Source organism: Hippocampus comes, unplaced genomic scaffold, assembly GCF_001891065.2.
Source record: "Hippocampus comes isolate QL1 unplaced genomic scaffold, H_comes_QL1_v1.1 scaffold269, whole genome shotgun sequence".
NCBI classification, from domain to species: domain Eukaryota; kingdom Metazoa; phylum Chordata; class Actinopteri; order Syngnathiformes; family Syngnathidae; genus Hippocampus; species Hippocampus comes.
Window position 1 is genome coordinate 375,176 of NW_017805376.1, and position 15,329 is coordinate 390,504.

General features: G+C 45.4%; 1 protein-coding gene across 3 annotated transcripts in view; it reads left to right on the forward strand.

Annotated features, from left to right (window-relative positions):
• Positions 1-15,329, forward strand: part of zswim8 (zinc finger, SWIM-type containing 8) — a 179,613-nt gene that overhangs the window by 89,280 nt on the left and 75,004 nt on the right. For all 3 annotated transcript variants that reach the window (XM_019872083.1, XM_019872084.1, XM_019872085.1), the window contains exon 10: positions 866-2,081. In XM_019872083.1, coding sequence (XP_019727642.1) covers positions 866-2,081 — 1,216 coding nt within the window. The remainder of the gene's footprint in view (positions 1-865; positions 2,082-15,329) is intronic.

Sequence of the window (15,329 nt, forward strand, 5' to 3'; positions counted from 1 at the left end):
ACCCTCACTGGAAACGATTCCGACTTATTGCCGGCAATGCGAACCAAACTCTGACATCGGCAGTATAGGGACCGAACAGCCCGTATCAGGGGGCTCGGTACCCCATACTCCCGAAGCACCCCCCACAGAACTCCCCGAGGGACACGGTCAAATGCCTTCTCGAAGTCCACAAAACACATGTAGACTGGTTGGGCAAGTTCCCACGTACCCTCGAGGACCCTGCTAAGGGTGTAGAGCTGGTCCACAGTTCCACGGCCAGGACGAAAACCACATTGCTCCTCTTCAATCTGAGGCTCGACTTCCCGACGGACCCTCCTCTCCAGCACCCCTGAATAGTCCTTACCAGGGAGGCTGAGGAGTGTGATCCCTGTGTAGTTGGAACACACCCTCCGGTCCCCCTTTTTAAAAAGAGGGACCACCACCCCGGTCTGCCAATCCAGAGGCACTCTCCCCTTGAATCACCAATTCCCGGTAACAATTCAAAAGGGTGCATTTTAAGAGAAATGACAGTTTTATTTGAAAAACACATGGTTCAGAGGTTTGCGTAAAAACATTCCAATTATTCTCCAACCGGAGAAACATGATTCACTTCCTTATCTGCACCACTTTGTACTGTGTACTGGAGAATGATTTTTTTCAAATTAGATATGCAGTATTTCATTTGATTCTCAGACAATCTACAAATTAATATTCTTCTTGAAATGTGTAAATAGTCTTAGGTTCATGTAAATTCTGGGACTGTTGATCACATAAAATGTAATTATTATTATTTTATTAGGTAATCTATGTCTGTTTAGGTAATGTTAAAAACAAAAATGCATTTAAAATAATACATTATAATAAAACATTGTACCATCTCTCCTAGGCGTCTGGAACTGGCAAGTCACCTGAAGCACTGGCACCTTAAAGTTATAGAGATAGTGAAGCGTGGGCAGCATCGCAAGTCCCTGGACAAGCTTTTCCAGGGCTTTAAACCTGCTGTGGAGTCATGTTATTTCAACTGGCAAATGGCCTACCCTCTTGAAAGTATCACCTACTCTAGTGCTGAAAAGAAGACAGCCACCTTCTGCTGGCCTAGGGGAAATCAGCAACAGAGAGCAGTAAGAGCCTCTGCAGGATCTATCGGGGAACCTCTTGTACCAGGAGGAGCAGATTGTAAAGCAAGAGAAAGTGGTCACTTTCAGGAAGACGTTGTCGTGAGGCCAAAGGAGACGACATTAACCAAAAAGAGGCCTTATTCAGTGAATGGAGGGGGAACTACGTTGGTTCGTCTGGGAGGGGGGGTCTCATTGTCTCTAGAAGATGGAGGAGGAAAATGTTTCTACAAAGGATCAGGTTCTACCTCTGGGGGTAAATTCAAACTTATGAAGGGCTTTGGGAAGGGGGGAATTTTTGGAGGATGTAAAAATATCAATGCCAAACAGAGAACCAGCAGTGAGGATAGCTCTCTGGAGCCAGACCTTGCTGAACTTAGCCTTGATGATGGGCATTGTCTGGCTTTGGGGGCTGAGGCAAGCAACACATTCGAATTTAATCCCCCAGCACCAGAGGTGTTTCCTTCCCCCGGTCCACTACGTCAGGACTCATACAGTAACGCATGCAGCAATAATAAGAACACAATCTTAGATTGTGAACATATTAGCCTAGCTTCAGATGGCTGTCATGCGGTAAAGACTGTGCCTCTCACAATATCTCTCAAAGAGACTGACATGGTGTTTGATGTTTCTCGTCCAATAGAGAATCAGCCAGAGCAGGACTTGGAACACAACAAAGATGTAAACTCGGTTAACAGTGATGCGCTGTTAGACAGTTCAGGCAATAATTCATTTTCTACCAAGCCTCCTCAAGGTCTTGGGGAGGAAACATATGCTGGAACAGCAGCAGAAAATAGAGCACCCGCAGTGTGTGGAATTGCTCAACAAGAAGCAGATGGACTCGTTGTGTGTGAAGATGACTACCAGGTTTACTACCTGAGCCCTGCTTCAGAGGAGGGAGCCGATCGACAGCTGGTTGACAGCCACCAAGACGAGCCAGACATCTTTGCAGGGATCAAACCATTAGAGCAAGAGGGACGCATGGAGGTAAGTTGAGCTGTATTATTTACAAGAAAATTAGTTTTCTTCATCTTAATTTTCTGACATCTGAACGTTTTACTTTAGATATACAGTATAGAGAAATACGGATGACAGTACAGTCCCCCGTTCTGAAAAGTTCTGAGGGAACCCTTCAGCTGGTCCATGTTTAATGCTCACCATATCATACTAACAGTAACGACCAGAATATCTCATTTGGAATATTTAATGAATGCCATATATGCCAAATAACGGCCATTGAGTCTTATTCTACTAATGCAAACAAGGTCAAATCCATTCAAAATGGTTCCTATTCTTTGTACTGGTTTATTTGCAAAACCACATGGAAGGGAGTAGGTAGTATGGGGGGTTGGGCTGAAGCAGAATTTCCCTAGTCCATGTGACTAGATGTGACTCTACGATCTTAACTGGTTCCAATTAGATATGTGTGCCAAAGATGTCATAGAGGGAAGAAGCTGAGCCAGGAGGAAAGGTCACAGCAGTACAACGGCCTAGCTCAAGTCGCTTATCTTTTTATTTATTTTTTTTGTGCCAAAGAGGCCGAGTCCAACAATCAATTGTTTGAGTGACCTTAATTCACTGAATTAAAATTTGAACTTTCAGCGGAAATGTTGAATGAATCCCATTGTTGAACTGGCCTAATCATTTCTGTGTTTATGTCTGCAAAAATCCTTTAAATGCGTGTGATTTTCGACAAAGCGTTTTTCACAAAGGTTCCGCTGTCATCGGACCTCAAGTGCCACTAATTTAAGGGATTACTTGTGTGGTACAGCACATTCTGCAAAACTCTAATCCTTCCAACCATTATTGGAACCAATTTTTGCAGGAGGCGGGTACACCCTAAACTGGTTGCGAGCCAATCGCAGGGCACACAGACAAGCAATAACGATTCACATTCACAATCACACGTAGGAATGATTTACAGTGGTAGGAAACTGGAGTACTCTGTGAAAAGCTATGCAGGCATGGGGAGAACAGGTAAACTCCACACAGGAAGGCCGGGGCTGGAATTGAACCCATGACCTCTGCAATGTAAGGCGGGCGTGCAAACCAGGCAACCATCATGTCACAGAAAACGCGAAGCAAAACAAAAAATATTCTCTCAGTAATACTATTACATTTATTTGTAATGAACGTACACACACACACACACACACACACACACACACACACACACACACACACACACACACACTCACCGACCACTTTATTAGGCACACCACGCTAGTAATGGGTTGGACCCCCTTTTGCCCCTTTTGTTGAATCCATGCCTTGTGCCTTGTGGCATGGATTCAACAAGGTGCTGGAAGCATTCCTCAGAGAGTTTGGTCCATATTGACATGATGGCATCACACAGTTGGCGCAGATTTGCCGGCTGCACATCCATGATGCAAATCTCCCGTTCCACCACATCCCAAAGATGCTCTATTGGATTGAGATTTGGTGACTGTGGAGGCCATTTGAGTACAGTGAACTCATTGTCATGTTCAAGAAACCACTCTGAGATGATTCCAGCTTTATGACATGGCGCATTATCCTGCTGGAAGTAGCCATCGGAAGTTGGGTACATTGTGGTCATAAAGGGATGGATAGATTCAGCAACAATACTCAGTTAGGTTGTGGTGTTGCAACGATGCTCAATTGGTACCAAAGGGCCCAAAGAGTGCCAAGAAAATATTCCCCACACCATTACACCACCACCACCAGCCTGAACTGTTGATACAAGGCAGGATGGATCCATGCTTTCATGTTGTCGAAGCCAAATTCTGACCCTCCCATCCGAATGTCGCAGCAGAAATCAAGACTCATCAGACCAGGCAACTTTTTCCAATCTTCTATTGTCCAATTTCGGTGAGCTTGTGCAAATTGTAGCCTCAGTTTCCTGTTCTTAGCTGAAAGGAGTGGCACCTCTTGGCACTCTTTGGGCCCTTTGGTACCAATTGAGCATCGTTGCAACACCACAACCTAACTGAGTATTGTTGCTGAATCTATCCATCCCTTTATGACCACAATGTACCCAACTTCCGATGGCTACTTCCAGCAGGATAATGCGCCATGTCATAAAGCTGGAATCATCTCAGAGTGGTTTCTTGAACATGACAATGAGTTCACTGTACTCAAATGGCCTCCACAGTCACCAAATCTCAATCCAATAGAGCATCTTTGGGATGTGGTGGAACGGGAGATTCGCATCATGGATGTGCAGCCGACAAATCTGCGCCAACTGTGTGATGCCGTCGTGTCAATATGGACCCAACTCTCGGAATGCTTCCAGCACCTTGTTGAATCCATGCCATGAAGAATTGAGGCAGTTCTGAAGGCAAAAGGGGGTCCAACCCGTTACTAGCATGGTGTACCTAATAAAGTGTTCGGTGAGGGTACATTAGAGACGGTGATAACTTTCCACTTTTCATTAAAAAAAAAAAAAAAAAAACCAAAACAAAACGTTGGTTTAAACATTGGCTAACTTAGGAGAGAAGAACACACTTAGTCTTTTTGGTATTAAGGTGTAAACAAAATTGACCAAGCCAGTGAGATACAGATGTCAGAGCTGCTGATACTTTTGTTGCAGCTTCTTGTTTTGATTTAGCGTGGACATGTAGCACTGTGTCATCATCATATAATTGCAAATGAACATCTGGGCAGACTGGAGCTAGGTCGGTTACATTGAGACTGAACAGAATTGGGCCCAAGATAGCACTTTGGGGTGCCCTTGGTAAACACCCAAGGTAAGGTGACATTGGGTTTCCGATATGAAGAGTCTGCTTTTTATTTAAAACGTATTGTCTCATCCAGCATAGTGCACCCTCAGAGTTAGAGTAGGACATTTTTGAAATAAGCACATTATGATTTACGGAGTCAAAAGCTCTGTTCAGGTCCAGGAAGACAGCTCCAATGTAATGGTAAACAACCTGTATTGGATTTAGTGGGTTATTGCCCCTGTTAAGATGGTCAGTTAGCAGTGATACACTCCATTTCTCAGCTATTTTTGAAATGACTGGGATGATACTTATCGGCCGGTAGTTTTCTGCTTTGGTCTTATCCCCATTCTTTAGGACTGGAGTAACCCTAGAAGTCTTCCAGGCGGGTGGCATGCTACATTGATTCATGGACAGTGTGCAACTGCATTTGCTAGGGTCATTTTATGTTGTTTTAAGAAGTTACTGTCCAGACCAAATACATCTCTAGCTTTAGGGCATTTCAGAGAAGGTGTTATATCCAGAACCTCAGGAACAGTTATTTCTTTCCTGGCTTGCTGTCATCCAAAGTGTAACTTGTCTGGAGATTCAGCATTTGTTGTCAAATCCTCGATCGACTGTATGAAAAAAAAAAAAAATCATTGAAGCTGTTAACAATAATTCCCAGGTCACTTGTGAGCATGCCATTCACCTGGAGTTGCATATCATTGGATATTATGTCTTTGATTCTTCCCGTCAACTTATTTAGTTGTTCCCATATCAATTTAACCCCCTCTATAATTTTAATAAAATTATTTAATTTTAATTTAATTTAAAACACTGCTTCCCATATCAATTTAACCCCATCTATAATTTTAATAAAATTATTTAATTTAAAACACTGCTTTAGCTTTACGAATTAGTTTGATCACTTTATTTCTGAATGATGTCTGTCACAAGTCAACCTTGATTTTAATGATTTTTTTTTTTTTTTTTGTGCATTATCCCTTTCTTTCATGAATTTCCGTACATCACCCTTGACCCAAGGTAGTCCCTTTTAGGCCTTATAGAGTCACCTTTTTTTGTGAAATTATCAAGGACTTCTTTAACACATTTGAAGAAGTTGTTGCAACTATCCCCAACTTCATTATACGTTAATACGTTTGACCAATCATACTCTCGCAGAGCATTTGTCAGATTTTGTTGTTCAGTTCTCAGTATTACATGAAAACTGGGTGCTATTGAGACTCGCAGGGCGTTTCCACTTGACTTTTCAGCACAAAATGAGATCATGATCAGAGAGCTCAGACAGAAAATGAAAAGATTTACAGATCCTGTCTGATTTATTTGTGAATATTAAATCAGTTGTTGTTTTAGATTTGTTGGTTTTTCTTGTCAGTCCGTGGATAACGCGTGTTAGGTTACAGATGTCTGTTAACAGCTTCAGTTTTTTCCTGCCCGGTTTGTTATCCCAGTTAAAATTCAAGTCACCCCGGAGAATAATTTCCCCTCTTAAAATCCTCATATTTGAAAATAGTTTTAAGATGATCATAGAATGTGTCTTGAGAAGGAGGTCGGTACAGACAAATCCCTTTGTAAGGCATTTCAGGAGAAATAGTTTTGTGGAGACCCATATATTCAATATCTATTCCTGCTGGCCATTCAATTAAGTTACACTTTAAACAATTCTTCACATTCCAGTAATCCACCCCCTTGCCCTTTTCCCCGGTCCCTTCTGAATGAATTGTATCCTGACATACTGATGGCAGCGATTGGTGATGAATGGGTTCACCAACTTTGGGATTTGTCAAATTCACTATATCAATGTTGGAGTTCAATAGTAAATGTTCAGTTTGTTCAATTTTACCCATTGTACTGGGAATATTCATCCATCCATCTATCCATCCATTTTCTGATCCGCTTTATCCCCCCAAGGGTCGCGGGGCATGCTGGAGCCTATCCCAGCCATCATCGGGCAGTAGGCGGGGGACACCTTGGTTGCCAGCCAGTCGCAAGGCACACAAAGGCGAACGACCATCTGCGCTCACACTCACACCTAGGGACAATTTAGAGTGTTCAGTCAGCCTGCCATGGATGTTTTTGGAATGTGGGAGGACACCAGAGTACCTGGTGAAAATCCACGCAGGCACGGGGAGAACATGCGCCCACCGGGCCGCCACTTGGAATATTAATATGGCCAATAAGAAGACCGGTTTGTTTGGATCGCGAGTCCTAGATGAACTTGGGACAGCTGGTAGAGTCGAGAACTTGGCAATGGGGCATTCGGCAGTAAATCTATTGCACAATCATAAGGTCGGTGTGAAGGCAATGATTGAGTGCGGTCTTTACTCAATACTTGAGGAAGGTCGTGGTAGATACTCAGAACTTTATCTGAATAGATGGATTCAAGAGTAACATCAAGAGGTACCCCTCTACCCCCTGCTGCCGACTGTAGGCAGTGCGCATAACAGAATGGGCTCCAGTTCTCAATTGCGGGGCGGTCCCACAGGATGACCGGGTTATGTGTTTGTAACCAAGGTAACCCAAGAACTAATGATGCGGCTCAGGAAGGCATAATATAGAACCGCCTATGTTCGACATGGTTGCCAGATAGCTTGAGCAACAATGGACCCGTGATCTGTTTTAAATACGCCAGGAGTCGCCCATCGAGATCACGAACATACTTGACGTCCTCTAAATCGTCGACCGGTCACCGTAATTCCTTAGTTAACCTGGGGTCGATCATCGGCCCCAGAGTCCACCAGAGCCTAAATAGGGAGACCCTGAGCCTGACCAAAAATATCTCCCTCCAGCTTGAGCCTCCTGGATGTGCGAGAGCCAGCTTTACCCTGCTGTCAATGATCAGTGCTGGTGTTGGTGTCTGATTCACAATTGCCCACATTAGTAGATGGGCGTGACGGGCATGGAGGTCTCGTCGGGCAATTGGAGACCAGATGTCCCTAATGGCCACAGTAGATGCAGGCATGGACTTGAAGCCGGCGCGTTCTCCTCCGGTCTCTGCGCTCACACTCACACCTAGGGACAATTTAGAGTGTTCAGTCAGCCTGCCATGGATGTTTTTGGAATGTGGGAGGACACCAGAGTACCTGGTGAAAATCCACGCAGGCACGGGGAGAACATGCAAAGTCCACACAAGAAGGCCGGAGCCGGGATGGAACCCACGACCTCTGCACTGTGATGTCGACGCGCTAACCATTCAGCTGGTAGAGTCGAGAACTTGGCAATGGGGCATTCGGCAGTAAATCTATTGCACAATCATAAGGTCGGTGTGAAGGCAATGATTGAGTGCGGTCTTTACTCAATACTTGAGGAAGGTCGTGGTAGATACTCAGAACTTTATCTGAATAGATGGATTCAAGAGTAACATCAAGAGGTACCCCTCTACCCCCTGCTGCCGACTGTAGGCAGTGCGCATAACAGAATGTGCTCCAGTTCTCAATTGCGGGGCGGTCCCACAGGATGACCGGGTTATGTGTTTGTAACCAAGGTAACCCAAGAACTAATGATGCGGCTCAGGAAGGCATAATATAGAACCGCCTATGTTCGACATGGTTGCCAGATAGCTTGAGCAACAATGGACCCGTGATCTGTTTTAAATACGCCAGGAGTCGCCCATCGAGATCACGAACATACTTGACGTCCTCTAAATCGTCGACCGGTCACCGTAATTCCTTAGTTAACCTGGGGTCGATCATCGGCCCCAGAGTCCACCAGAGCCTAAATAGGGAGACCCTGAGCCTGACCAAAAATATCTCCCTCCAGCTTGAGCCTCCTGGATGTGCGAGAGCCAGCTTTACCCTGCTGTCAATGATCAGTGCTGGTGTTGGTGTCTGATTCACAATTGCCCACATTAGTAGATGGGCGTGACGGGCATGGAGGTCTCGTCGGGCAATTGGAGACCAGATGTCCCTAATGGCCACAGTAGATGCAGGCATGGACTTGAAGCCGGCGCGTTCTCCTCCGGTCCCAAGCATCCTCCATAGGTTCTCCCCCGGCGGCGGTAGTCCCAGCACACTCACACTCTGGCTTGGGAGGTTGCGAAGCCTCTTGGGTAGCAGGTGTCCCATCAGCATGGCAGAGTTCTGACTGGGCACGGAAGTGCTCCAAGTCAAGTCAAGTACAACTTTATTGTCAAACCTGTCCTCCACTCCACATTCCCGATTTCTCTCACCGATAAGCTCCTCCAAATTTGTGCTGTCGTCATTAACTGCAAGTTCGTCTTTCAAGAGGAGCTGAACCCACGGCGAAAGATGACATGTAAGGCGCAGTCATGTTGTTTTATGCCAACACCAAGGAGGCATATACACCCCACCCCCTCTCCCCTCTTGGAAGAGCGGACCACAACTTGGTAATTCTCCACTCTGTGTACAAACCCTTGGTGCACAGGCAACCAGCTGTGACCCGCATGGTCAGAAGATGGTCCACGGAGGCTGAAGAGGCTCTGCGGGACTGCTTCGACTCAACCAGGTGGTAGCTCTTCAACGAGGTTCATGGGGAGGACATTGATTCACTCACCGACACCATCACAGACTACGTAAACTTTTGTGAGGGGAACATCGTACCCACCAAGACTGTACGGTGTTTTTCCAACAACAAACCATGGATTACTCCCGACATAAAGGCCCTCCTGAAGGAGAAGAAGAGGGCTTTTGTGTCTAGAAACAGAGAGGAGCTGAAGGCCATGCAGATCCAGCTGAGGAGAAGGATCAGAGAGGGGAAGAAGGCCTACAGGAAGAAAATGGAGGACCAGCTACAGGCCAGTAATGTCACTGGTGTCTGGAGGGGCCTGAAAACCATCTCAGGCCACAAAAGCCTCCAGATATTGACTGAGAAGGACAAGGACTGGGCAGATGAACTGAACCGTGTTTTCAACCGGTTCGACCAGACGTCTGTCCCTCCCCCCAACCACCAGCAACCCCTGTAGCTGCACCCACTCTCACTATGGACTTCCCCTCCCCCCTCTCCTCTTACGACCAGCTTCCAACAACCCAGTTTGTCTCCTGGTTCCTGCCTGTCCGTCACGACAGAGCAGGTGAGGAACCTACTGAGGAAGATGAATGTGAGGAAGGCAGCAGGTCCGGACACGATCAGTTCCCGGTTCCTCAGGACCTGCTCCGACCAGCTGTGTGACATTGTCCAGCACATGTTCAACCTGAGCCTGAAGCTGGGCAGAGTTCCACAGCTGTGGAAAACTTCGTGCCTGGTCCCAGTGCCCAAGACCCCCCACCCGAAGGAGCTCAACAGCTACAGACCAGTGGCACTGACGTCTCACCTGATGAAGACGCCCTAGAGACTCGTCCTCGCCTACCTGCGACCGCTGGTGAGCTCATCACTGGACCCGCTACAGTTTGCCTACCAGCCCGGCATCGGTGTGGAGGACGCCATCATCTACCTCCTCCACTCAGCGCTGTTACACCTGGAGAATGCTGGGAGCACTGTGAGGATCATGTTCTTTGATTTCTCCAGTGCCTTCAACACCATCTAGCCCAACCTACTGGGGGACAAGCTGTGGCACACCGGAGTGGACCTACACCTCAAATCATGGATTACAGATTACCTCACAAACCCTCACATGTACCCTCACATACATATTAGTATGTGAGGGCACAAAGCTGTGAGTCGGACAGGCTTCTTTGCAGCACTGGGTGGCCGCAGGGGACTGTCCAGCTCCATTTCTGTTCACCCTCTACACCTCGGACTTCAGATACATCACTCCAACCTGCCACCTTCAGAAGTTCACTGACGACTCTGCGATTGTAGGCCTCATTACAGAGGGAGACGATCGGGAGTACAAGGGACTGACGAAGGACTTCGTGGACTGGTGCCAGCAGAATCACCTCCAGATCAACCCCGGGAAAACTAAGGAGTTGGTTGTAGATTTCTGCAGGAAACATTCCTCACCTGCACTGATGAACATCCAAGGTACGGACATTGAGAGGGTGACCTCCTACAAGTACCGGGGTGTTCTTCTCAACAATAAACTTGACTGGTCTACCAACACAGACGCCCTGATCAGGAAGGGACAGAGCCGCCTCTTCCTACTCAGGAAACTGAGGTCTTTTGGGGTTCAGGGGTCACTCTTTAAGACCTTCTATGATTCAGTGGTGGCTTCGGCCATCCATTATGGCATAGTCTGCAGGCCAGGCAGCATCTAAGCCCGGGACAGAGAGAGACTGGACTGACTGGTCAGGAGGGCCAGTTCTGTCCTGGGCTGCTTCCTGGACACTCTGGAGGAGGTGGGCAACAGGAGGATGCTAGCAAAGCTAACCTTATGCAGCCAGCAGTCTCACTGAGCCTCTTCAGCCTCCGTGGACCATCTTCTGACCATGCGAGTCACAGCTGGCTGCCTGTGTACAAGGGGTCTGTAGATGCACAATGTTGTGGTCCGCTCTTCCAAGAGGGGGGTAGGGGCTGGGGTGTATATGCCTCCTTGGTGTTGGCATAAAACAAGTCTACAATGTTATTGTCTCTTGTTGGTAGGGAGGACGACAGACAGACGTGGTTAAAGTCCCCAGAGATAATCAGCATGTCGTTGGGGATCTGTGTTTGTAGCCCTTTCACTACAGTCATCAGGGCATCACACGCTGCATTGCCATTTGCCGACGGGGGAACATACACAGTCACAGCTATGACGTACGAAAATTCCCTTGGGAGGGAGTGCGGCCTGAGGCTAATTGCTAGCAGCTCAATGTCCCGGCTGAAGAGTTGCTCCCTGAAGGTGATGTGCCTGAGATTACACCATCTATCGTTCACAAACACAGCCAATCCCGCTCCTTTTCTCTTACCACTCCCTGCCTGTCCGCTCATACGAGTTGGAAGACTTCCAACTCGGCGTGTGTGTCTGGAGTAACTCCTGTTTGCCATGACTCCATGAATAGCAGCAGGGTAGCCTTGCGGTACTCCCTCTGATGCCGGGTCAGCGTCATCTTGTTCGTGAGCGATCTTACATTCCCCGTGATGATGGACGGGAGGACGTGTCTATATCTTCTCCTCCTTCTGCAGCGCTCCTTCCCGGCCTGTCAACCCAATTTCCTCCTCTTCAACTCACGGGGAACGTCTCGTTTGTCGCCAGCCAGTAGCCTGCTGTTAGCCCGCCAAGCTAACAGCTGGTCCCTACTGTAAACAATGGGGTCATGTGTGCGAGCGAGGTTTCAGGAAACAGTAAACTTAAAAAAATTAAAGGAAAATAATGGCGATGAGCAGAAATGAAGATGCCCATCTCCCCCCTGTAGATTTGGGATACAAAAACACACAAAACAAAATCGGAAGAAGAAATAAATGAAATAAAAGGACAAATGAAACTCAAACAGGGATATGCACTGCTGTAGAGGCAGCCACTCTCGTGGCACCATCTTGAAAAAAAAATTGTGAGTAGTTAGTTAGTGCTATGATGTAGAATTTAAAAATATTTGCCCAACTAAATCAAACTTAGTTGTACAGAAATTCTTAATTTTTTTCCTGAAATTTTTGAGCTCCCATATGTTGTGAAATCAGAACACATTTATCGTTTCCTAATTAATTTGTTATACACAATGTCTATTACCCTTACTTAAGACATTCTGTATTTTCCTCCAGTCAATCATGTCATTTGGTATCGAAATCAAATTGTAAATGGTAACAGACATTGATCTATACCTTGATCTATACCTTCCGCAAGCAATTGCTTTACAGAAATTCCGTTAGAAGATGAGTCTGACATTTTCAAAAGAAAAATAACACAAAGGCAACAGAGGTCCGAGAAATACTCTCTGAGACGTGTGGACGCTGTAGACTGACCTACAAAATGTCACTTATTCACAAGATCACGTAAACCTGTGACATCAATGAATCCTATCTATACCGAGGAATACAAAACATGGGACAGAATATCTATTGTTTTCTTTCAGCTGGAATTTTTGATGACAAATATAGCTTTTCTTTTCTTTTGGAACTTTGGTGATTTCCTACTGTTTTGCCCAGTGGTTCTGAACTTTGTTAGAGGTACCGAACCCAACCAGGTCATATGCACATTCATCGAACCCTTCATTAATGAAAAATAAAAATCGGATTCAAGAAGTGTTTCTTCAGTTTTGCTGGTGCGATTTTAGAGTTGCTTAACTTGGCATGACAAATCATGCAGATAATGATTCCCATCACGTTCCTTAATGCATGTGAATTCTTTTTTTTGCTCGACATAGCATGCATTAAAACATTCTAAAAAAAATTAAATGACGTACTATCACGACAGTCACACGTTGACTCCTGAGCGAACTAAAATTCCCGCAGCACTGATTGAACAAGCAATGTAACATGATCATCTGCAGCCAGTGATGGCCAAGCGGGTGTTCCATAATTAATTGACATGTTGAGTCGGGTGTGTCTTAACCTGCATGGCAGAGGCTCCGTCGAACCCCTGAGACTAATTCACCAAACCCCGGTGTTCAATCGAACCCAGGTTAAGAACCACTGGTGTATCCCATATCACTTTCATTTTCTGGTGGGGACATCACATTATCTTAGTTCATGACCGACTATATCTGACATCACCACATACAGTGATATGTTGTAAATATCCATCCATTTTGTAATCCGCTTATCCGGTTGCAGGTGTGCTTTAGCCAATACCAGTTGTCTTTGTGCTGGTTGCCAGCCAATCGTAGGGCACACATAGATGAAGAACCATTCGTGCTCACAATCACATCCAGGGACAATTTGGAGTGTTCCATTAGCCCGCCATGCATGTTTATGGAATGTAGGGGGAAAACGGAGTACCTGGTGAAAGCCCGTGCAGGCACAGGCAGACCATACAAACTCCATACAGGAAGGCTGGAGCCGGAATCGAACCCTGCACCTCTGCACTTATTATGAACTAAGTTGGTCATTTAACGTACGGTTAATAGAGTAACCATATAACCTCACACATCATTCACTCATAATTACAGACCTGAGAATTTCAGAAATGAACCGAAACTTTTTTTTCGGTTGCGTTAGATTACCCACTGGGAAACCACTCTAACTAATTTTGGGTTCCGTAAACATTCATCATGGGACCCATTTTTCTGTTTTGACTGATATTCAAAATTAAGAATTCTGATACTCAAAAGTATAAGATTTAAAAGGTAAATTTTTGGAAACTATGCATTAACAATGAACATAATTACATTAGCAGCTGTATCCTCCAGGTTTATTCAATAAAATAAATAGATCAAAATATGTTGTTTAACACTTTTATTGTACTCATATGGCATCATGAATACAGCATACCACAAAATCTGGCTATATACCATGGACCACAAGTAAACCTGACTATTAACATGATTGTGTGTGTGTGTGTGTGTACTATTTATGTAAATATACACAATAGCAATGGCTACTCAGCCCCTTTATCAAATCAAATGTAATAGGAATTGAATTATTAAAATCATGTGATGAATCTTTTTTAAAATGACCTTATTATATATATATATTAGAGCTGTCAGTTTAGCGCGTTATTATCGGCATTAAATTAATTTTAACATGATTAATTTTTTTATCGTGAGATTAATGTGGCAACACGTCACAGCGGATGTTACGTTGCTCTATAAATAAACCAGAAACAAAACAAGCGCGCCGCACAGGTCAACGCCCATGTCTGTTTTGCCAGCCATGGCAGCACCGAAAACGGATACCTTAAGAGTTTATGAATGGAAGGTTTACTTTTAAAAAGTTGCCAGATCGTTCCACTAACAAGAGCAAAGTTACCTGTATGTTTTGCAGTCGTAAACTGAGCTATCATCATAGCACGTCGAGTCTGAAATACCACTTCATGGCCAAGCACACAGCTGATGTGAGTACTCCGCCCCCTCGTCTAAGACAGACAGCTATGGATAATTTCAGAGCGAAAATGGATAACAGGACGAAGAACAAATTTGCTGAAGCCATAGCTAAATGTATGGCTACTGCATGCAAGCCTGTAAACATTGTCCACAGCTAGACTCTAGCCGAAATCATTCGCATTGCATCGAACGACTCCACTATGGATTGCCAGCGAGAGTCTCCATTACAAGCTATGTACAGAAATTGTATGAAGCGGAGAAGGCTAAGGTACACTAAGCGGGAGAAGACACTGTTTTGGGAGAGAAATAAGAGACTAGGTTGATGAGCCTCTGATGAATAAAGAGGAGGTAGCCGGTTGAGTACGATGTGTGCCACTGACGCGATTGTTACTTGTTTGGAACTATTTTGTGTGGAAGGTTACCGTGTTCCGTGTCCATATAAATAAAGGGGGTGGAGCTTCTCTATGTTCGTCCGACAGTGACGGTGCGCTGAGGCACGTCGAGAGTTCAGCAGTGCAGTGGTAGTGACCACACTGAAAATGAGAAAACGTCTCCAGTGTTGTGCCGCGAACCAAGTGTAGTCATCCGAAATGATGTCTACACAAAACCATAGAAAGACTTCCGCGCAAGAAGGACCAACAGAATCAACATAGCCTGACTGCTGTGTTCAAAGCAAACTTGAGAAAAACGAAGTATGCAACCATGGCTTAAATCCACTATAGGCTGAGTACTAGTTTACCTTA